The 25,681-nt window shown below is 36.8% G+C and overlaps 1 protein-coding gene across 7 annotated transcripts in view; it reads right to left on the reverse strand.

The window, feature by feature from the left end:
* The window catches only part of MBNL2 (muscleblind like splicing regulator 2), a 164,052-nt gene that overhangs the window by 13,372 nt on the left and 124,999 nt on the right, over nt 1–25,681 (reverse strand). For 2 of the 7 annotated variants that reach the window (XM_036301345.1, XM_036301351.1), the window contains 3 exons: nt 23,359–23,412; nt 22,571–22,724; nt 13,774–13,809 (listed from right to left, as the gene is read on the reverse strand). In XM_036301345.1, coding sequence (XP_036157238.1) covers nt 13,774–13,809; nt 22,571–22,724; nt 23,359–23,412 — 244 coding nt within the window. Of the gene's footprint in view, nt 1–12,385; nt 12,481–13,773; nt 13,810–22,570; nt 22,725–23,358; nt 23,413–25,681 lie in introns of all 7 variants that reach the window. The other 5 variants (XM_036301346.1, XM_036301348.1, XM_036301347.1 and 2 more) reach the window with 5 other exon arrangements.

A 25,681-nucleotide genomic window follows, 5' to 3' on the forward strand; every position in this document is an offset into this window, starting at 1 on the left:
AAAATTTGCATTTGCACTCAGTTACCTCCTTTATGAAAACAGAACTCTTAAGAGGAAAACATGACAGCAATAAAGAATTTTTAACGTGAAAAGAGTAATTTTATATCATGGATTTAATAAAACAAAAACTCAAGTATAGTTAGACAGCTTTCTTCCCAATCCTAACCTCTTCTTCTTTGGAGAAACATCTATTCAGATCTGTTGCCCAATGTAAAACCTTGTGGTAAAATAGGCATATCATAAAATTTGCAATTTTAACCATTTTTAAGTGCATAGTTCATGAAAGTGGCATTAGGTGCACTCACATTGTTGTGCAACCATCACCACTCCCCATCTCCAGAACTTTTCATCATTCCAAACTGTAACCTTGCCATTATTGAACAATAACTTTCTCTTCCCCTTTCTTACCAATACTTAGTTCCTTCTCTACCCACCTCTCCCGCCCTTCTTTACATCCTTCTCATTTGTGGCTTCCAAATGGTTTACCTGGCTCTTCCTGTGTGCTCACCTGAATCCCTGGGCTTGCTCTCTAATCTAACTCTATGGTTTTACTTAAACTAAATTAACCTTCCAGTGGCTCCTTTCACAGTTGCCTCCACCAGGCTGCCCAAAACATTCATTCTTAACGAGTGATGTTTCGTTAACCTGAGATTGATAAGTAAGGCTCTGTTGAAATAGTGTGAAAAATAATACCTCTATTTTTAAATTATTGTTGTTTAAGAAATGGAAGTCCTGGATGAGGGACTCCTCTTGGTAGACTCTTTCCAGCCAGAAATTACTTCCCAGTTTGCCACCCAGGGAAGGGTGAGATGGCGCCTTGTCCATCTGCTTCTCTAGCCCTCGCTTACTGGACTGAAATGAGAATTTCCTTGTTGGTCTCATCAACCAACAATAATCTCCAACCACTTCTGAGACTTCACTTGGATCTTAAAAAGTTCTACTAGAATTTTCTTCTTAAATTGTTAAAACTTTAAAAAGCAATAGTTAAAACTCAGTAGTTAGAAGTTTTTAAGGGAATCATACAAAGAGATTAATCCCAATCTACACTGGCCCTAATAATCTGTACTCAAATTCAAATATGGTGGACACATAAGAGAATAGGATTTGGAGGCAGGCAAATCTTACTTCTAAGAGTGTCCAGCCACTTCCTACTTCTTTAATCTTAAGTAAATGATTTCGTTAAGATTTGCTCTCCTCTGGAAAATGAATATGACACTTCACAGAGTCCTGTTGAGTATTAAATGAAACCCCTGAAGTGTAAGAGTGGCTTTTGATGAATGTTGGTTTCCTTTCTTTAGTCAATTTATTTTAAGATTCATAAACCTAAATAAAATTTGGTTTCAACTCTATTTAAATAGGCATTCAAATAATAATATTGCCTGATTTTACATTTAAGTATTACATGATTTATATGGGCACACTAATAAACTTGATTTTTAATGAGACAAAGATTTTTAAAAATGTCAAATACACTAACTTCTTGTTCTGTACATGTATATCCTGACCTGTCATTGACAACTTAATATAGGCTGAATTTCTCTATTTATTTATGAAAATCCCAACTGTCACTCATATTAATCATTTCAAACTAAAATCTTTTATTAAAAGACATTAAAAGCCAGCAGTGTTTGCTGATCAGAGTCAAGGAGCATAAAGTTAACATCTCATAAGAGGCAGGATCCCCATTCTTTAAAGTTAGACCCAGTTCAAACCAGCTTCTAGGCCTAATGGATATGTTACCATGAGTAAATAACTCAACCTTTTTTATTCTTATTATTCCTCGTGCCTTTAATAGGAATTAAACAGTGTCCCTAACTCATGAGTTGTTGTGAAGATTAGATAACGTATTTAATGGGCGCCTGGTGGGTGGGAGTAAGCACATAATGCTACTGTTATCATATAGTAATATTTCACCTATTTTAATTTCCTAGGCTAAGCCACAGAACATGGACATTTTGACAAGGTATAGCAATTACTAATAAATCTTAGGTCACTGTGCTTAGAGCAAACCACTATTTATGGACACTCTGCACACCTACTCTTGTTGTCTAATAAACATCTATACTTTAATTTTCAAGCCTTCCCCTCTTCTCATACAGGTACCCCCTACACAGCAGAACGAACAAGGGAACTTATAAGTTGATGTTTTTGTTTTTGTTTTAAAAAGCAACTCAAAAACACCCTTTTCCAAGGCAAAAGAATACAAAAAGATTTTCTTCTCATTCTCCATACACTCCTTGGATTTCCCTATTTTAACTCCTTTTCTTGTTCAAGGCCACCCTTGATGTTGCAGTTGTCAGAGAAGAGCAAAGAAAAGAAGATGAACAATAAGAATTGACTTAAGCAATTCCTTTTCTCCTACTAGTAAATCCTCATAACTGAAGTGGTTCTCTGGCCCTTTCAAATATTTCAGTGTAACAATGACAAATATTGAAAGAATGACTAATGGAAGTGCTATGACATTATTACTGGAAAAAGTATTTGAAGAACAAGAAGGAATCGAGTTTAACATCCCTGGGTATCTTTTTGATTTCTCAAAAACCTTTCAAAATTCGAAGGAGGAAGCAAAGCTATTGATTGTCAAAAAAAAAAAAAAAAAAAAAAAAAAAAGTGGAGCTGCATATTTGTGTTGGATTGTGGTTTGACGGTGGGAGGGGGCTAAGCATGTTGTTAGGAGATGAGTTTTTAACTCATGTCATTTTGAGTGAATCATTTAACCATTCTAATTATGTCTTCTTATTGTAAAATGGAAGGCTAAAAGCTTGGGGAAAGTTCTAAATCTGGTTTTGCTACTTTAATAGATGATCTTAGGCAAGTGTTTCAGCTTCGTGAAATTGCAATTTCCTCATCTATATATTGGGGATAAGAGTAGACCCTTACAGAGCCATTGTGGGCTTTAATAAGATAATTCATATGCTAGTAAAAGGCTTAGGACAATGTCTTGTATTTGGTAAGTGCTTAGTAAAGAAGAGCTGTTGAAGGGATTAGCTAAAGAACATATATGCATACTCCGTGCATAGTTTGGTAAAGGCCAAGGGAGGGGGGTGGCACTGGTGGAAGAAGGTGGGCAAAGGGTGGGGAAATGGGGGACACCTGCAATTATGTCAATATTAAACAATTTTAATAAAGCCCAGCCGGCACGGTTTAGTGATTGAACCAGAAGATCATGGTTCGATTCCTGGTCAGGGCACATGCCTGAGTTGCAGGCTCAATCCTCAATGTGTGGTATGCAGGAGGCAGCCGATTGATGATTCTCTTTCATCGTTGATGTTTCTTTCTTTCTCTCTCTCTCTCCCCCTTCCTCTCTGAAATCAATAAAAAAAATATAAAATTTTTTAAATAAATAAAAAAATAAAAAAGAGAGCTCTTGAGTTATCTTTGTGCTGTTTATGCATACACACAGAGTGAGGCAAAGTAGGTTTACAGTTGTTTGTGTGAAAAATAATACAATAATTAATAAATAACAATACTAAAATAAACTGTGTTTCGAGTACTCACCACTGTAAACCTACTTTTGCCCCACCCTGTATGGTACTTTGGGGCTCCGTAAATGATCATTTAAAGCAGTTTCTCAGGAAGGCGCAGAAAGGGAAAGAGCACTACTCTAGGCAGATACAGATAACTGGGTTCTAATTCTGATTCTCTTACTGTTTATGTAACTTGGGTAGGCCACCTTGCTGATGTGAGCTCCTATTCCAATTTATAATGTAACTTGCATCATCATTCTCCTTTTATGTGTTATTATAGAAATAACGTACAATTGTGGTAAGTTTGCTGTTACGACTTACTGTCTTTCATTACTTTGTTGTAGTTGATACAGACCTTGGGTCACTCCTGCAAGGCCTGATGTCACTGGTACTGCGGGCAAATGGGTGACACTTTACAATGACCAGTTTAATGATGCTGCTTCTGGAAATGCATTGTGGTGAGTAGTGAAGAGTGTCTGAATTTGCTTACAGAAAGCTCATCGACATCAACTCTGAGATCTTTGAAAACTCCAGAGCAAGGGGAGTAATGATAAGAATAATATAATTTGATTACGCAAAGCAAAACAGACCAAAAGCTCTAGTCTGTTACACCTAATGCTGAAGGGTGATGGATTCTATATGCTAGAACAGCTATAGTTTTTCATAAACCAATGTCAGAAAATACCAGTCAACACATGTGTCCTTTATAGTGCAAATGAAAGTGGAGATGTGTCAACAAGAACCATTCATTTTATCTAAGTCACGGGGACACTGTCTGTAGAGAGCGGGAGGAGAAGTCAGTGAAGTCAACACATGCGATAGGCCTGGAGAAAAGCCACTGGGAGAGCAAAGGGTCAGAATGCCTCCTGAATTGTCCTGACTCTTGACTACTTATCATACCCATGTTTTCTCTGTTCTCTCCCAATTTCAACAACATTCATCAATGAAGAGCTTCCTCACCAGTTAACCTGCACTCACCCTTTCCCAGCTTGTATCTACCCACTTATTTCCAGGAGACTAGTATTTATTTAGCATTTAACATTTAACATTTGTCCTGCTCTCATCCTGCCATTCCAGGTCCTCAGTAACCTAACTTCTCCTCACCTACTCCACTGAATTTTCTAGCACTGCCCAAACGCACTGTCCCCTTTACTCTCCCACTCACTGCAGCATGGCCTGGAACACATCCGTTAGCCCAGATCTGATGTAGTACTAGCTTCTCCATCTGCCTCTGCTGTGGGACAAAGTCCTAGACTGCTTCTGAAATGACTGGCTGAACCTCATAGGCTATGGGGAACAATGTGGTTTAAGGGTGAGAGAGCATTGACTTCAGGGTCATATAGACTTGAGGTCAAATGCTGGCTCGACTACGGATTAGAGCTGTGGCCAAACTGAGCCTTGATTTTGTCACATGCACCAGATGGAGAATGATCTGGTTAAGTGTGAACACATGTCAAGCATAATGCTGGTACATTTATAATGCCAGTTCTCTTTTGCCCTTATCCCACCCCCCGCACTCGCCCCTTAACTTTCACACTACTCAGGAGCAACCTCACCTGTTCATTATCTGTCTAATTCTCTCACTTCCCACAAGATCTATCTCCCCACTGTAGGGATAAAGCCCTACCATGGAGCTTCCTTCCCATGCAGTAGTATTTGAGTATATGACTATGTGACATTGTCTGATTGCTTCACAACTCTTTGCGTAGGCAGTAAACTCCTAGGTATCTTTGGCACCTCCCCGCACTGGTAGCTTCTGATCAGCAGACTCAGATCTTAGAGGGAATGCAAGAAGGGGCTGGGAGCTGGACCCAATTTGTCTTTGACACACAATGGTGTCATATCTGGTTAAGTGGAGCGACAGTCAGGTTAGCTTGCTGTTCTTATGGGGAAGCACTAAAGATATCTCCTCTCCATTCACTGAAAGACTGGCAACTTCCCCAGACACACAGGCGCAAGTGCGAGAAGGCAGGCAGTAGTGGCAGAACTTGGGGAGGAAAATGCGCATGAACCAAAATTTCACTCTGTTCAAGCAACTCTGAAATGGGACCCCTTTCATCTTTCACCTCTTGGCAATGGGTCTGAATTCCTGCATGGCAGCAAGTCTCTCTTTCCTCTAGAGCTGGAAATAAACACACACATATACAAGGAGCTATATATTCCTTCTGCTCAAAAGAGGAAACCTCAAATTAGAAAACCTGAGCCTGATTTCATTACCATCAACAAAAGTCAAAATACTATAGGGAATACGACTTTTCAATCTCAAAAGATTCCCCCAAATTCCATCAAAATGCAAAAGAGGATGGGATTTGAAGCGCACTAAGTAGGACAATCCACCAGGCAGTGCAGCTCCACATAAGAACCCTTGACATTTTCTCTTCAGCTGCACGAAATTGGAACTGATATTATGTCTTTAGGTGCTATATACAAAAGAATTCTGCCCAAGTGTCTCACCAGGAGGTGTAAATTATTCATGGGAAATGAAAATGTACTAGATTACAACACTTATATAACTTAGCCTTTCCTTAGAGAATCTGCAAATACATTTATTAATTTAACCTCATGGCAGACCTGCAAAGCAGCTGCTTCTGAGGCAGGAAAATAAAAGGTCTACTGTCTTCTTTTTTTCTGCTTTCTTGAAGAGAAAAAGTAACCTGCCTCTATAGGGCTCTCATAGAGCCCAGCTCACCTAAGACGGAGTACCCCTCCCACCTCTCCTCTAAAAAGTTTTGAGCACATTAGCAAGTCTGGATTCCAGTGTCCTAGCCACACTGCACCATGGAATTTAGACTCAAATTGCCAAGAAGCTTGAACTAACTGAATGTAAATACTGTAATTTTTATAGTTTTTTTTTTTTTTTACTTGAAGAGATACAGCAGGTCTCTCTCTCTCTCTCTCTCTCTCTCTCTCTCTCTCTCTCTCTCTCTCTCTCCCCCTCTCTCTCTCTCTCCCCTTCTTTCTCTCTCCTTCTACACACACACACACACACACACACACACACACACACACACACTTCTACCTCTCTCCACGAAATATTTCATGTGGCAATCCTGCTTCATTTAAAGCAACCAGATCCATTACTGAAACAGAACCCTTTCTATAGTTGGGATATCAGCAAAATGTTACATTACAGGTGGCTAAACAGCTGTAGCAGGGGGATGCCGAGACAGCTGTGTCAGCAGAGGCCAGTTCCTAAGGGTTGGGTCTGACACTTGCTGTCTGGGCCTTTCTGGAGTGTAACACACTTGGGGCCCAGCCACTTTCTAGAATCTGTTTCCAGGGACCAGCAAACCAAGAAAGGAGTCACCAGTCTGATCATCCACACACAGAGGCCAGCCACGTTACTGAGTATTTCAGGAGAGGTACCTGACAGGAGTCTACTCCTCCCACATGGGGGCTTTGCAGAACCACGATTTTTCTTGTGAAGAGACAGGCTCCAAATTGGTCAAATGGTGGATATGGGGGTGTTTAATGCCTCCTACATTTGTCTGAATATAGTCCCGACAGATGGCTTTGAATAATAGATGTTTTATACAACTCTTTGAGATGAGAGTTTGGGTGAAACATGACCTTTCCTTCTAGATTTCTTGGTTGGAATAGGCTAACTTACATACCCAAGAATCTGTATACACAAATAGCTTTGAAGTTGTAGTCACATTTATATGTGAGAAATAAGTAAAATCTCATGATTTGCTTTCCTCTTCCCTGTCTAGTTATTTGTAACAGGTGAGAAAAAGCATAATATATGAATCCGGTTGCATGTAATTATTTCACATTTCTGATAAGATATTGTTGAAATGGATTATAGTGAATTTATATCAGGCATGTCTGGAAAATGGGACTTTCTGACTTGTCAAATATTCCAGGAAATAAAGGGTTGTGGGTGTATGATATATTATTAACAAATTTTCACTAAGCTCTTCCTAAGGCCAACTTTCTGTTAAATGGATTTAATCTTTAGGGGAAGGTTCAGAAGACGTGACCTTCAGGTCATCATTTTAAAGAGGAATTGTCACTTTTGGAAGATGTGATTGTTGGTTAACATATTGCCAGAAATATAATTTGATCTCACCAGCTTTAAAGGTAGTGATGGAGTAATGCATAAAAAAAAAATCCTAATATGCACTGTGTAAGAATTTTTCTTCATAGCATGAACTCACGACCCAGAATGAATCAGATGAATAGTTGCTCCCACTGTCCACATAGCTCTAACATGGGCAATATATATTTGCACCGAATCTGAAGGGACTCCTCCTTTTGCGCAAAGGCCTGGAGGTCTTTGAGCTTCTGTGGCTCTGAAGTCTCATTTAGGCAGGGGGATGGGAGCCACATGTTAGGGTAAGCACACTGGAGACATTTGACCACTGAGTCCACCCAGCTGCTGTTTTTGAAGGCATTCAGTTCAGGTCCTTCCTGTGGTTAATCTTTCATGTCAGCCCACATTTCTTTTTCTGTTGTGTGACATTTGTTTGGACAGGTTTTGCCATAGTATGAAATCGTTTTTCTGTTTCTCTGTGGCTAAAAGTAGCTCTCCCTATGTCATGGGCAAAGGCAAGACAAAGTAGGTCACCTTCCAGCTGCCCCAGTTCCAGTTCAGGCTCTTGTTAAAACCTCTCAATGGTCTGCGCAGACTCTCCTCCCTAGAAACCGTCTTTCCATTCGTCCTAGAGTCCTATCCTGTTTGAAAACTCTTCAAGGGCCAAATAAGAGCCAAACCCTTTAACCTGACATTTAATACTGCACACTCTGAATCAAACCTAGGTTGTAGGCATTCACTCCTGCAAACTGAAGCTCTGACCAATCTATTGTTAGTTCTTCTCTGCTAAACTTTATACTTTCCCACCTTTGTGCTGGTCATTATTTCTATCTAGTGATGATGCTTTAAGGATCATGCAGGCAAGGTCCTTGATTAATTCAGAGGAATTACATCTAGTACATTCAGGAAAAGTACATCTAGTTGCCGGGGTTCAGGGAAAAACCCAGAATATAAATTGTATTTTAATTGGGCATTCCAGGATGTGATTCAGTAAATGGAATAATTCTGTGTATAGATAAAGAAATTAAGACTTAACACATATTTATTTGGAAATTCCTCTTTTGAAATAAATTGTAGCTTTGAAATAAAAATAATAAAGCAATGACAGCATAGGGTACTATAATAATTAAAGTTCTAGGAATTCAAATCTATACTCTCATTTTATTAAATAAAATTTTTTAGAATATGAAAAACTAGGTAATCCAGTTACTAAGCTGTTTATCTCTACCTCTTTTAGTGTACACTCTGAGATTAAATTTGTTTCAATATAGGCATCTATAGAGTTGTACGTTCGGACCATCTGCTAGTAGCTTAAATTGGCTGATTTAAATGGTATTCTCATTTTCAGTTCTGATTTCCCTTGCTACCAAGTTATTTGTGAGATGATTGGCAGAAACTAGGAGTAAAGTCTAGGACGGTGATTCACAAATATGCCCAGGAACTTGGTTTCACTAAGACAAATGACTAATTTTTTTTACTTTGTATTTTATTTTTTACTTATCTTATTTGTATAGAAATTATTTATAATTTCCAGTATTAAAATTATAGAGAGAAGCAGCGGAGCATGGTGGTTAATGGCAAGCCCTCAGGAGACAAACTGCCTGGTACTAAATTCCAAGACCATTTATTAGCTGTTTATCTTTGCCTAAGGTAGTTAAACTTTGTTTCAGTTTTACCATCTACAAAATGGGGATGATGATAACCATACTTATAAGACTGCTGTAAGAATGGAGTGTATCTATATATAAGTATCCTCTCTCATTTAATATGAAACGTATGATATGACATATCATATATATTAAATGAGAGAGACCATTTAGAATATCTTTTACATAAGTAGTTTGTAAATAATAATAAAAATGTTATTATTATTATTAGCTATAATTTGTATATGAAGGCCCAAAGACCTTAATTTACTAATAGGAAATAGCTGTTAGTAAATTTGTTTACTGTATTTTTGTTTACATATCTACTGGTAGGTAAATAACCCAAAATTTATTTTATATTTCCCAAAAGTATTTGGATTTTGTCTTCATATCATTTCACACTACAAGTCTAAGTTCAATTAAAACTTTCATCGCTGGCACTCTGATGAAGCCCTGAGGATAGAGTTTATAGATTTGTTGCTTGTTCATCTTGACTCACCAGGGGTAACATGTAAAGAAACACTGAACTGGAGGATCTGCCATGGGATGTTTTGGTCTATCTTCTTTCTTCTGCGAACAACTTGTGTCTAATTACAAATACCTATGAGATTTGAACTATTTGAATTGACCGTCTAAATTGATCAAATGAATTGAAAAACTGTCAAAACCCTTCCACATTTTGTGTTAAAGACAGATCTCTCAATGAAGGAAAAGAAGGCAGAAGGCTTATCATCCACTGAACTCTGAGTCAGTACCACTTTCTGTTCTGGTTGTGTCTACCTTTATAATCTCCTACACTGGGCTTAAGGAACCAGAAGTTTATTCAATCTTAGAGCTGGAAGGGGTTTCAAGGTGATCTAGTTCTAATCTTTTCACAAATGAGGGAACTGAGATTCATTTCATTTAAATCACATATGATTCACATGGATATGATTCATTTAGAGTTTAAAGGGTGAAATATCAAGGGGATAAACTTGTCACTTCACAGTCATTAACAATCTCTGAATTCTTCTGAATTCTTGGGCACTAAACAGAATTTCCAAGTTCTTTGGTAGCTGCTTGGTTCTTTGAAACTTATTGAAAATATAAATAGAGTATCATATCTGAAAGTTTATGTTTATTACTATTTCTTTCCTGTGGTTTCCATGTGCAAGCAGAACTCCATCAAGAGCTGCTACAGGATTTCCCATCATCACTGAAGTGCAATCCAGCAACTATTACATTCAACACTACAAAACACAGACTCTGGGGTTCTTGAAGCTACTGTCAGGCACTCTTTGAATCATATTTCTTTTGACTTAATTGAAATTAAATTTGTTAGTTTCCTTCCCAATTACACTCTGCTGTGAAATGATATATTTTAGCTTCTGAATATTTCATACTTTTTACCCCATCTCCCTACACGCATAAATAAACCTATATATATGTATATAATCACTCAAAGGAGCCAAAGAAATTAATTGGTTGAAAAAATATTTATGATATACGATCAAGTATTTATCATAATAAAGTAATTTATCCTAAAACTCAAAATTATTTCTTTATCTTGACTTCCTTTCCATTCCTAAAAAAGATCTTTCTGTATTAGAGGTGCTTAACTTGCCATAAAGTATAGGTAAAATTCCATACTACTATGATAGCCAATGCTACTCAATTATACTTCAAACTTGTTTTCATATGAAGGGACTTTGTAACAAGAATTGTATAAAAACTCACAAAAACATGATTCAAGAAGGCAGGGCTTACACATAAAAGAAACTGGTATCCAGCTCTCCTATTAAGAATGAGCAAGTGAAAATAGATGCTCTGAACCTAATAATGAAAACTGCCTCTCCTGGCTCCCATCCTATCACTTTAAAAAATCTTCCCAGCTAAGAAACTTATTTATTTCTCTTTGTTATATCTGTTTTGAAGCTGATTTAAAATTCTTTAGAGGTCAGTTGGCATTTTGGAGGCAGTGAGTAAAGAGATGAAGAACTGTCAATAGTTTGTATTAGCCTCTGAGTGCCCACATGGCCTCTCCTCTCTCTCTCATTCTTTCCTGTTTGTCACAATGTGTAGGGCACAGTAAGAGCTGTCATGGGATTTTATTTTTATTCCTTCATTGAAGTGCATTCACACCTATCTTTTTAGTGATGAAACCTAAGCACTGGAATCGCTTATTCACTTGAACTCGGAAAGAGTGTGAATCAGCCCTTCCCACCTGCAGAATGCATTTTGAAATCTGCCATTTATGCCCTGACACTAGTTTTTCTCATTAGCTTGAACCTCCCCCGCAGCCTACTCCTAGATCTCTTTTCATTTTTTGTCACTATGTTGACTTTATCTAAAAAAAAAACCACCCACAATAAACCAAAAAACAAAACAAAACTAAAACCAAAACCAAAATGCTCTTCTATGAAGGGCGGACATGCAAAGTAAAGTGTTTTCTTAGGCCAGGTAAGAGTTTATGCTGACTCATCCTCATGTGCATCCCCAAACCAGGAGCACTTGTTTGCTGTGGTCAGGATTGCAGGCAACCTGTGACTAGGGCGTGGGAAGTAGCCAACTGGCCCTCACTGAAAAATACTACATCCATGTCTTATTGGCACATGCATTAAACCAACAGAGTTAAACGTCCCTAAACAGTTATATCCAGCCTTTGTGAACTCAGTGCCTCTAAGTCCTCTTCTTCCAATAGTTTGGCTCTTATGCTGGTATCTGAACAGATTGTAAAGTGGGAACCAAGTGAGTTTGGAAGCACCTATGGCCAAGGTGAAATGTTAACAAGAATCATTCAGACCTCAAATTTGAAACTACAGAAAAAGGGGAGACTTTTCTAAGAGGAGAATTGTTTTCCTCCATAACAGACAGATAGGGTCTGAATTGAACTGAATCAAAATTAGCCAGTTTTGAAGCACCTGTGGGAGAGCTTTTGTAATTTCTCTGTGGCGATTCACAAACCACTGGATACATAATGCTGTACTAAAAGGAATTTAAGCCTGTCAGGTTAATTACACAATATTAGGTACGAAAACAAACAGTGCAACACAAAACATAGCTACATCATTATTTGCAGTAAATGTTAACTCTAAATAAGTGCAACCTGTCCATAAATGCTTGCTATAAACTAATTAAAAAAATAAAATTTGATGGATAAACATGAAAAAAAAATTCTCACGGAGAATTTTTTTTTTAAATATCAGCACTCATTTAGAGTTTGGGATTTGTGAAAGAAAGCTTTAAAAGGAGCAAACCTGATTGGCTGTGGCTGTTGCTGCGAAGGGGACACTTGTTGCAGGAGTTGTTGCTGCAGAGACAGTGGCTGACGTAGCGCTGTGCATCATGGGTACTTTCAGGAGGGGAACCATGGGAGCAATGAACAGGAGGGTGTAGCATTATGGTAATAGAAGTGGTATTTTGGCATGGTGAATATCAGAGCAGCAAGCCATCATGGGTTAAACCAGCAGATGGCATGCAATCACAATGCAAAGCAAGGAAGCATGGGAGAGAAATAAAAAAGGGAAAATAGCTTATTACAAGTACAATTAAAGGAAGTTTTAAAACATAATCAGTGATTCCCAGAAAGGCCAAAGCAGATTACTTTGGTTGATGTATTTACAAACATTTTACTTCTAACAATAGATCATTCCCAATTCAGAGTCTATAGTGTTTGTAATAAAGGTTGCTTCTAAACACGTGAAATGTAATGTCCAATTAAGTAAGAGTATAGGACAGTCATTGTTAATCATACTTCCAAAATATCAAAGATACAATATGTAGGCCTAATTTGGGATATGATATTCTTCAGAATTTGTGATTAAGTTTAAAAAAATTGTTTTTTGGTCAATTTGGGACTACTTGTTTGAACTGAAATTATCAGGGATTGTGGTTTATATGAGTCAATAAACTATAGAGCAAACATCATGGCCTTGATGTAAATTTTAACACAGTTACTGCGAAATAGCCAGACAAGTTTTGCCAAGGCTTACTTTCCTTTACTCTAAATGGAACTGATTCATTGTCCTAAAGACAGGCTTTTGCACCAAGGCGCTGGGATGTATGGGGATAACTATATACTATTAAGGTTAATATACCAAGGGGATGCTAATGTACAAATACTCATTGCAAATAAATCAACACTTAAAATTAAAACGAATAATAAGCAAGGCAGGCCAGATATTTGTTTTCAAAATACATCCATTTATAATTTTTTAAAAATAAATACTTCTGGGAAACTCTGATAATTCTAACACACAGCAAAGAGGAGATAAAGGCACACCACCATGAAACTTTAAAACATTGATGAAATCAGCCTGCCTCTCTGATTAAGCTTTTTTTCTTTTGCTAAACCATATAAACTATAAAGAAAAACAAAATACAGATCATTTAAAAACAGACTCATACTTGTGGTTTTATGTTTTGTAGTGGTTGTCCTAGCACAGTGGTTGTTCTAGTCACATCAAAACAGTCATTTTCTTAAATAGACAAGTACATTTAACAAACCTATACATTAACTCTAAAGCCAAATAAGCCTTGAGATCTACCATTTCCTAAAGCATTTCTACCATCTCTGAAGTAAATTTCAAGCAAGTGAAGTATTATACATAATATAAAAGACAAATAAAAAAAGGTTGAAACCTACCAATACTGGTAGCGGGTGTCATGCACAAAACTGACCCTGCATGGCATGCAATGGTAGGTGGAAAAAGTGAATAAAGGGAAAGAAACAGGTTAGCGGTTTAGAGTTAACATTCAAAGTGAGATTGAAGCACAACCAGAAATAAGTAGGGTTAGTTAACACAGTCTTTTAGCGTCATTCACATTTTCAGCACTGACACAACTATATCTGATTTATTTTAAGCCAATATTACTCAAAGCTCACTCCTTAGACTACTGCTCACACTTTCTATTCATATACATTGACATAATTCTAATAAGAATGACATGTGATAATGCTGCAGTGTCCTTCCTCAAAGACCTCAAAGTACTTTACAGAAATCATCAAATTAATCCTCCAAGGTAAGAAGTAGATATTTTACAGATGGAAAATCTGAGGCATGGTAACTCCTCCAAGGTCATGCATAGTGTGAGTCAAAGGTAAGGCTAGAAATAGAATTCTATTCCTGAACCCAGTTCAGGTTTTGTACTCACAGAGTTATGCTGACCTTGTTGCATTAGAGTTTGCTTGTTTGGTCGCAAAGTGTTTTGTGTCAATAACAATATGATAATAAAAACAGTCAATAATTAAAGACTCTGGATCCTCCAAATCAAAGGCTTGTAGGTCAGGTGAATTTTAGATTACTGCTTAAAAGCCCTACAATGTAGGAAGACTGAGGTTCCCATGGCAGAATCACCTGGATGTGTATGGGATCTATTTTCTGCTACCACATTTATTATGACAAAGGAGTGGTGCCTAGCAATAAATCTAAACACTGTAGAGGCAAAAGAATGCAGAATTGGGGCGGAGTAGAACCAGGGTTAGGAATCTTTGTCATAGCTTGCTATTAGGTGATCCCTGATGGGGACCTTTGGAAAAATTCCTAGGATATGTCAAGTTGATGTCTAAGTGGGTAAGTGGGAGGTGGGGAAGGAGGATTTTAGCCCTTCCTTGGGAATAATTGCCTTGGCTGTGGGTGGTCTTATTAATGTTCTTCAATCAGAAAAACATGACCACAAATACTAGTGTATATTGTGGAGGACTGAAAAAAAAACAAAACCCAAACTGTATTAAAATAACTGTGTCCTTCTGGTTCAGTTCTTAGGATGAAAATCAAAGTAATACAAGGATTTAGGTAATTTAAGATTGGGGAAAAAAAAAAAAGATTGGGTATCATATGGGTGCCAAAGAATTAGTTTTTAATGAATGTAGGTGTACCCACTTAGGTTTAGAACTGCCTTCTGAGATACTAGATGCAGAAGCTGAGATATTTAGGTCTTTATTCTCTCTGCTGAACTGTTTACACCTGAGGCAGACTTTTTGCCTGGTCTGCATTTTGATCAGGCTAATATTAACTGGTCAGGAAAAGAGGTTATTTAACTGGACTAGTACTGAATTCTTTAAGCAAACATGCCAATATATCCAATTATAAATACACACATAGCTCAGCTGGCATGGCTCAGTAGTTGAACATCAACCTGTGAACCAGGAGGTCATGGTTCAATTCTCTATGAACCAGGAGGTCACAGTTTGATTCCTGGTCAGGGCAGGGTACATGCCGGGTTGCAGGCTTGATCCCCAGTGTGGGGCATGCAGGAGGCAGATGATCAATGACTCTCATCATTGATGTTTTTATCTCTCCCCCTCTCCATTCCTCTCTGAAATCAATAAAAATATATTTAAAAAAATAAAAATAACATACACACAGACCCCGACACCTCAAAATCCTGTTCCTGACATTTCTGATATTTCTCCAACCTTATCTTTCTAATCTTCTTTACAATCAAATTTTTCAAAAGTTACCTACACAAATTTTCACTTCCTTGTCCCCAATTATTCTTCCATCCTCTCCAATTTGGCTTTCATTTTGACCTCTCTATTCAAACTGCTAATGCCGCCAAAGATTTCCGTATTTCAGCAATCAGCAAGAGCTCTTTCATCTTCACCTAACTTTCTGACCTCAGTAACATTTAGCACTTGGCTACTCCGTCCATAGAAAACTACTTTTTTCTTACATTTTCTAACCGCCCCCTTCTCTATACACACACACACACACACACACACACACACACACACACACACACACTGAGTGGCCAGATTATTATAACCATCTGACATTTGTAGGCAAATTAGTTATAATTTCGCGCTGAAGTTGATAGAGGACCAGACCACTATAAATAGGGGAACAGGTTGTTTACCACGAGAGTAGAAGTGATTTTTTTCTGAAGATATGGGTAAACAACATGATTTAACAGCCTTTGAACCTGAGTGGCCAGATTATTATGACCACCCCATCAGTACTTCGTTGGGCCACCTTTTGCCTTCAATACTGCAGCGATTCTTCTTGGCGTTGACTCCACGAGTTGTTGAAAGGTGATGCGAGGAATCTGACACCATGCCTGATGAATAGCACTGCCCAGTTCTGTGAGATCTGATGGTTGTGGAACCAGCTGCCTGATGGCTCTTTTAACTTTGTCCCACAAATGCTCAATTGGATTGAGATCTAGTGATTGTGGGGGCCACCTAAGCAAGGAAAAGTCTCCCTCATGTTCTTGAAACCCCTCCTGCACAATAGGAGCACTGTGGTACGGCACATTGTCTTGTTGGAAGAAGCCATCTCCATTGGGATATGCCATCAACATGATAGGATGAACTTGATCAGCAATGATACTTAGGTATGTTGTGCTATTCAGACGTTGTTCCACACGAATTAAAGGGCCCAAATCATGCCAGGAAAACATGCCCCAAACCATAACACTGCCCCCACCAGCTTGAAGGGTTGTACTCATGCATGTGGGGTGCATGCTTTCATGCTGTTTCCGCCAAATTCTCACTCTGCCATCTGCATGATGCAACTGGACGTGATTCATCGGACCACATGACTTTTTTCCAATGCTCGACTGCCCAATCCTTGTGTTCCTGTGCGAATTGGAGATGTTTTATCTTGGTAACTGCAGACAGCAAAGGTGTTCGAACAGGCCTTCGGCTTCCATATTCCATATTATGCAGTGTATGGCTAATTTGCCTACAAACATCAGGTGGTCATAATAATCTGGCCACTCAATATATATATATATATCTCCCATGTTCAAAGGCTGTTAAATTGTGTTGTTTACCCATATCTTCAGAAAAAAATCACTTGTACTTTCGTGGTAAACAACCTGTTTCCCTATTTATAATGGTCTGGCCCTCTAGCAACTTCAGCGTGAAATTATAGCTAACTTGCCTACAAATGTCAGGTTGTCATAATAATCTGGCCACTCAGTGTGTGTGTGTGTGTGTGTGTGTGTGTGTGTGTGTGTGTATATATATATATATATATATATATATATATATATATATATATATTCAGTTTTAGTTCTTTTTCATCTACTCTACTTTTCCCTGGTATATCATTCAATTCATAATATTATTCAATCCAGGATCTAAATACTATCTATGAGATCAAGTTACCATATTTATCTATCCTTCCCAGTTCTTTCCTTTAAGCTCCAGGTCTTTTTATCTACCTGCTCACCAGGCCTTTCAACTTGGATGTCTGACAAGTGTCTTGAATTTCTCATGTCCAAACATTGATCTTTCCCACAGAATGTTTCTCTCCCTCAGGAAATGCTAGATGGACATTGCCATCTATGTAGTAGCTGTAGCTTAAAATGAAAGCTATGCTTGATGCCACTTCACCTTGTGAAACTTCCTGGTCCAACTCACCTATAAGTCAAAGCTACCTTGCTTCTAAAATGTGCCTTGTATTTGTCTGTTTGTCCATCTCTACTGCCATTTCTCAACTTTTGATCACCATTGGCTCTGGGCTCAGCTATGCAATAATAACCTAACTGGTCTTCCTGCTTCCCTCCTTGTCTTTGGCTTAGTCCATTCTCCACTCTGCTGGCAGAGTAAACCTTTCCGAATACAGCTCAGTTCACTTCTCTGCTGGAAACGACTCATTGTCTTTGCACTGCTTTTAGGATAAAGGCCACCTACGGTCCTGTCCTGACTACTTCCCCAGCTTGTCCTATACCTAGTCCCCCTAGAATCACGACCCAGACAGTTTAGCCTTTCATTTCTTTCTTTTTTCTTTTAGGGAACCGGTTGAAGTTTATTGATTTTCGATTGATGAAACAGCCTTTCATTTCTTTGAACTAAACACAGCACGTCTTTGTCCTACTTTTGAGATTCCCGCAAGCTGTCCCTTCGGACTAGAATAATCTTTACCCCATTCTTTTCATCTTCCAGGTTTAATGGTACATGTCACTTCTTTAGAAAATCGTTCAAGTGTTCTTTTACCTACCTCCATATGTCATTTAAATCAGCTTTCTATTTTAAATCTTACTGAACTCTTTACTTTTTCATTCATAGTACTAATAGCAATTTTTAATTATATATTTCTATGGGTATTTCTTGAATATCCATCTGTCTTCTCACTTATTGAATATCCACCTTGTCCTCCGGGAGAACAGGCTTTGTTTATGTCTGTCTAGGTCTATCTACACAGTAGATAGACAATTGGTTGAATGAATGTTCTCAGCCATTCGTGAAATTGTGATGGGAGCAATTTGTTCCTAAAATTTATTTAAAGTACCCAGTTTGTGAATGACTTCACTTTAAATCAACCGTGACTGGATTCAAAGTTACCCCTAAAAAATTCCATGTTATGCCTCTGCATTCCAATAAGGAGGGGCTTTCTTGGAGGGTTTTCTTGTGTCGTGCATGTGAATGTCTTTGGTTTGCAAACCGTCAGCAGCAGCTCCTGCCACCATACTGGGCTAGGATTGGACACATCACATTGGTTCCAGTTCAGGCTGTGGCTGGAATGCTCAGCCACATTAATTTGATGAACCGCGATCTCCACGTGGCCTAAAAGTGATATGAATATCGGAAACACATCTGGTCCTGATCTTGCTTCCTAGCCCCATCTCTGCCTTTTCTTTCCATTTTGATCTCCCCACCCATCCACAGTCCCTTATGTACTTCACATTGTAGCTACAGTGGACCACTTGCTATTTCTCAGTACATTCTGCACAACCCATGCTGTACCCCCCTATCAGGGATGCTCTTCCCTTATTAGTTAAATCTTCCTTATAAAGTGCTAAGCAAAGTTCTGCTATGGATAGTCTTTCTTTCTCCTCATCCTTTGTCAACCAGTCACAGCACATGCCTTTTTCTCCCCCACTCTCAAATAGCTTTGCTCATATCCTAATGAAGGCCATGCTTTGTTTTTATATTTGTTTTGTTTTTTCTAGTTCTGAACTCATTTGTATTCTCAATATTGGTTCTGGAACCCAGAGCACATTATGTGTTCAATAACTGTTTACCAACTTGAATAGGATATATAAGTTTTGCTGTGGTTTTATATAGATATAGTTTCCACTACACACTGACTAATCTTTCATGAAGATATGTGATAACCTTATGTAACATTATGGTTTCTGATCACTAGGCAACATTTTTGCTAGCACTGTTCCATGTTCTACTTATTCCATATTTCCAATATAATGAAATAAGTCAAGGAGCGGATCAGAGGGTCATCTTTGTTCTCATTGGCTGAAGAATTTCGCAAAGGCACTAATTCTCATCAACAAAGCCTCAAATGTTTTCTGCTTCCGTTGCACAAACATTTCAACTCTAGAATCTGTGAGTCAGAATTATCTGGATAATTCCACTAATTATATATCACACTTTGCAGCATAGACACAGCCTCAGTTTTTCCATCTGCAAAATGCAAATAATTATGCCTGGCACTGGCAGAACTATCTTGAAGAATAATGTGATAATGTCTATAAGAACACTTACAGTAACTCAGAATAAACCTGTCAGAGAAATGCCAAGAACTATGATGCTACTATTTTAGTAAATGTGTGTGGTTTTTGCCACTTTCCTAACATAGCAAAGAAAAAGTATAACTACTAGGTTAAAATAATCTCTATCAAAAAAAGGGGAAAAAAGCAAAAAACAAAAAATAAATAAAAGGAAAACTCCCACCCACTGAAAATGTGCGAGGGCATCAACCAGGGTGATAATTATATTAGCAAGGTTGGGAGAAGAATCCCATATTTTACATAATATTTTATGTTAATATCTCCAAAGACTGAAGGCAGAATTTCTGAAATCCAAATTCACATTGTGTCAATGGGAGAATTTTAGTAGCATAACAAAAACTTCACTTATGAATGACCTGTCAATAAAGGGCAACCTCCGGGAGAACATAAAATGCTTTTTGTTTCATATTTATGACAATTGTTAAAGGGTTTATTGAAAAATCAAAATGTGTCATTTTAAAAATAATGGGCCCACCACTTACTAAGTCGCAAAAAAATACTTTCGAACACCATCACTTAATTTGCAGAGATTTCAAACAATAATGATTAACAATGAAAATTATCATTATCATTTAAAAATTAGGCTGAAAATGTGATTTGTGAGGAAGAAAGCCTAAAATAAAAACTAGAGGCACAATAACACTGAAATTATGCTATGGATTTAAGTGGGGGGGAAGGTTATGCTAATTCCTTTGTGATAAAATTATTTTATCTTTCATTGTTTAAGAGAAACATGTGAAAACTTCTTAGAAGTTGAAAAGCCATTTCAGAAAATGAGATGTACATGTTTGTTCACTATGATATTAATATAGTGTTATAGTTGGAAACATGTATAATTCACAGAATTAAGTTGGCTTCCAACAGTCCACTCAATTGAGAGTTGCTGGACACATTTAAACAGTTCTTAAAGAATCCAGCAGAGGGCAGAAGTGCACAACCATAGCAGCCAGTTCAGCCTATTGGTCCTCAATGCAATTCATTTCATCAATAATAATCAAGTCATTGAATAAGGGATGATATTCATTCTTGCTTTGGAAATCTTTAAATGGTTTCCAGGTGAACCATTTTAAAATGAGCATTCTTTCAGTGCTTTAGCAAATCGATCATTATTGGATTGAAGTGTTAAATATGAATTAGAGGGCTTCAGTCTTTTGCATGGCTTAGCTCCAGGATTTATATAGACATGCCCAGGAAATGGTAGTGGCATTATCATCCAGTCTTCAGAAATAGACTTGTCTTTTTATGTTTTCCCCCTCAGTATATTCTTCCTTATTTTTTTTCTCCTAAAATATCTAGTGATGGGGTCTATAAAATAAGACATTTGTAGAAATCACACAGGACCCTGAGGTAAGTTTACCTTCTAGTAATTATTTTACAAACATGTCATAGCCAATGGATTGCATGTACAGATACTGCTGTGCTATAACTTCACTGAAGTGGCACTAATTAAGATTGTAATAAACAAAAGTGAAGCCCTAATAAGTACTGACTTAGAGACTGACTCTACAGGTCTATGAACATTTTTTAAGAGTAGAGCAGAACTAAAATAAGAAAACTAAATACTAAGAACCATTTTACTTGTAATTTATATTTTTACTATAAAATATATTGTTATAACAGGTTGTAATTCATTTCAAAGTATAGACTTTATACAAAGAATACATAGAAATATTTATTCAACTCCCTCCTATGTTAACTATTGATATACTATGAGATTTAAGCAAATAGATAATAAACCTGAAAAGTCCAACCACATGGATTAGGATCAACAAACTCTTTTTGATAAGATTGTTACTCATTTACATTTACCTTTAAGTTACTATCATGGAATGAAAATTTTGACTTTGAAACTAAGAACACAATGGACAGTCTTCTCACTAAGGCCTAAGTCACTCTCTGGTTTGTGTTTTTTGTTTGTTTTTTGACATTCTAGAAAATATTATGAGACTATTATTCCTGCTTCTGATTCTAACACAGACTAAAGGTCAACACCACAGTCAATTTATGGTGGCTCCTTGTTTTTGTGTATGGTGTATGTAAGTCTGTGGTTGGGGAGGTGGGTAAGAAATGGAGGAGGGTTGACATGCATTGTACTTTTGTTCCTTATATTTGATGGTTTATACCAAGCTTTAAAGGAGAACTCTGTGGTCTCCACACATGGAGACCCAGGGAATGTCTTGTCATGTAAATTGAACTGATCATAGGAAAACTAGGTTTTAGGTCTTTTTTTTTCATTAGTTGTGCCATCTTGGCAAGTCATTTCACATTTGCGGGGGGGAGGGGCACCTCAGTTTTCTCATCTGTAAAACAATAAACTGGATGAGGAGGTCACTAATAATCTTTCAACTTCAAGATTCTATGATTAAAATGATTCATCTTTTAGTGGAATGATAGAGTTAATGCATCTTAGTATCTAATATTATCAGGCATTGGCTCTCTATATTCAGGTAAACTTGGTGGAAGTTGAGAAGAATGGTGAAAGAGATAGAATGGATGTAAAAATATGAGTAGAGGATTGCTTTAATTTGAATAGCCTCATTTTTTAGTGCTCTGAATAGGAATAGAAAAGAAAAGGTTAGTATTTATAGGAATCGCTTTTTTTAAAGTCATTCAGGGTTAATGACAAATTTCAATTGTCACACATAGAAGGTCTTATTTACATAAACAATTTTACACAACATGTGTAAATACAAGAAACCAAAAGGCTTAGGCTATTTGCTTCTTACGGGTTTAATCTGTCACTTGACTGTATAAAATATTTGGCTTTAGAATCCTAACAGTCCATAGCTATCATTCCAAGCAAGGTAAATATAGATAGATAGCTAGGACAATGATGAGTTTCAGGCTGTATTTATTGTACCTTTAAAAGCAAAGTAGATGCCACCAAACAGCTTAGAGGAATGAGAAGAAAGCACATGACCAGAAGGGCACACAGACACAGGACTTGGAACGGTCAGGGCACATACCTGTCGGAATAAACGCGGTGTGTTGCTGCAACTGTGCACTGGTTAGAGCCTGCTGGTAGTGCAAGACGCTGGGATTAAAGACCGTGCTGGCACCGTTGCTTTTTTCAAGTGCTTGTCTCTTTGGTAAAGGATGAAGAGCACCAGGTGGAAAGGCCTATAAGTGAAGAATCGGACATGATATGTATAACTCAAAGTAAATACAACTTCAGTGTCCACAGAGATCATCAATTGCAACATTTTTTTTTTTAAAAAAATGACAGCTAAGGAGATGCCTGTGCCATGCACCTTAATTTAAACAGCGGCAATGTCGAATGAGTGAGAATTCGTTATTGAGAGCGAAAGCATGATTTCTGTAATCCAAAACAGTAGCATCTCAACTAAGGAAAAGAAAAACTATCAAGCAACAACAACAAAAAATGGCTCCAGCTTTTTAAATGAGTTAAACTATTCTAAGGAAGGAAAGAAGCATTTGTGTTATCATTAATTCTATTTTTTACTTTAACTAAATGATCATTTCTTGAATTTAAATGTTAATAAGAATTATAATAAGCATCTTCTGAGCCAAGTAATTTAAATTTGCTTTACTCTTTTGGAAAAGGTATTAACATTTGTTAGGATTAATTTATTTTACATATTACATATGAAAATGAGATGGCTAAACACCTTATTGAATTTTTCATTAATTAATAATAATGATTTTTTTGCAACCAATATTTTACAAGTAATACAAATCTCAGATGGTTCTCTGAAAGGCTACATGCAAAGCGAAAGGTGAAAGGTCAAAGTACCAGGTCTACAGATGCTTCGAGAGGTCGCTTCATTGCTTTGGCAGTCGACTGAGTCTTTTAATAACAGGCAGCGAGCACATGATGGCAGTGGGCCAATGGGATTCAAGCGAATTAACATACAGGTAAACAGCAAGCAGAGGTGCATCATGGGAACGGCATTGCATTGTGGATAGGTGAGAAGGAAAAAAATATTCTGAATGCAATATACAACGTACAAAACACTAGGCATGCACAACAACAAAAATGTTCTCTAAAGAAATGAATATTACACCTTAAATTAGTATTGAAGCAAAAATGCATCTACTATACCTTAGTTAAAAGCATATAAGAGAGTAAAATATAGATGTTTGAAATTCAGGAAAGTTAATCAAAACAGCAGCTTGCATACACACCATAAGCATTTTTTATATTGCTTCAGAAAAAAAAAAGCAAAACTTTTAAGGGTCATAGGATTGAAGAACTTCTGATAAGTTAGTTTTCAAATATGAAATAATCAATGTGCGAAATATATAGAACCCAAGTAAAAAAATATAATATCTTAAATTGCATAAAAATAATTTTTAATGAAGATCTAGCCTAACAAAATGAAGTGGCAAACTGAGACAAAAAAATTCAGGCAAAAAAATATTCAAACACAAGATTATTTAGGCAAAACTGTTTGGGTTTGGATCTTAATTTTTTGTCTGAATCATGTGGATAATTGTCTCAATTCTTCTCTTCACTCTGCTAGCATGGATTGGAATAAGGTTCCAAATTTAACAAATTTTGAATTTGAGTAGTAAGTTTCTCAAATTTCTCTCTTTTATTCCATTTTACTGTTTCTAATGACTAACTTATCATCCATTCTAAGTTTTCCACTATATTTGAAATTAAAATTCAATTTATCTCAAACAACTTACCGGATTATACTAATAAAATACCTTTAAAAAAGGTATTTAGTGTTTTCAGGTATCAAAATAATTTATATTTAATAGTTCTACTTGTACAGTTAACTACAATTAGTGACCAACCCAGTTAATGAGATGTGGAAATCTAGAATAAATACAATAGCTAAAAATAACAAACAGCTAAAAATGGCAAAGTACTGCTTGAAATAATAGAAGTGAAATAGTATCTATAATCATACTTTTGGGCAGACAGTTTCATTTAAACAGTTGAAATAACAAGTATTGATTGATTTAGACCACAATGAAAATTTTTTCTATTCCTTGGTAATTGTAAAAAATCTAAAAATTTGATGATGAAATTCTGTGAAAATAAACAAATTTAAAAGAATAACTCCAATGCAAATAAAAAATGAAGTACCCATTTTTAATGGTTAGCACAATAAGTAAATCCCTAAGGTCTGTATAACAAATATAAATGTTATGTTCTAAAGTTCTGAATTCGAACTATGCCATTTGAAATAAGTTGAAATAGTACTAAACTCTCAAAGTGGGAAACAGTAAATGATATTTTCCTTGGAAAATAAAGGCTTGTTTATCATCATTTGATGATTCAGGATTAAAAGTATAGAAATGATAGGAAATCATTTCATAAAAGAGGTATGGGGTGGGGAAAGAGCTAGAAATAAAGTGGAAAGGACTATAGGTTAGAAGAGGTTTAGAATGGGCAATGGAGAAAATGTTTTGGATGGCAGTCTCAATAGAGGCCATCAAATATGAAATCATTGCTCTAAAAGTAAAATTGTGAATGTTTTTATAAACCAATAAGCTCTATAATAAGAAAGCTTCTTTATACTGAATATTCTTTCCTCCAATGTAAATTCTCCATTAAGTAGCTTCCATGACACCACTTTTATTTAAACTCTTTCATGCCTGTACAGTTTTATATTGCTAAATAATGCATTTTCTTTAGCTTAAATTAGTCTGTGCTAATTATATAAGGTTACGTAGCCTGTTCTCCGAGTGCACTGAGAACATTAACTGGATGGTAAACTCAAGGTCATTTTGACCTCAATTCTTCCCTCCACTTTTTCAGTCCTCGGAGTTATAGAACACACCCACTGTTGGGTTGATTTTTATGCTAACTAGATATGTTAACTAGAAGAATATCGATGAACAACATTTTGATTTAAGAAAGAATCATTTAATGAAGTCTCTAAGTAGAAAAGGAAATATTAAATATTTCTCCGGGGAGGTACATGTTTTCTTTTTTTCTGATACGTAATTTTCATAGAAATTATAATAATCTAGAAACGTAAAGAAACGCAGAACTCTAAACTGAGCTGGATAATGAGCATCTTCTTTTCTACCACTCCATATTGTAGGTTATCTTTGCTAGATGCAGACAGCTTGTCTTCTGGGAGAATCAAGCATACATA

This window comes from Myotis myotis, unplaced genomic scaffold (assembly GCF_014108235.1).
Source record: "Myotis myotis isolate mMyoMyo1 unplaced genomic scaffold, mMyoMyo1.p scaffold_m19_p_3, whole genome shotgun sequence".
Lineage (NCBI taxonomy): Eukaryota > Metazoa > Chordata > Mammalia > Chiroptera > Vespertilionidae > Myotis > Myotis myotis.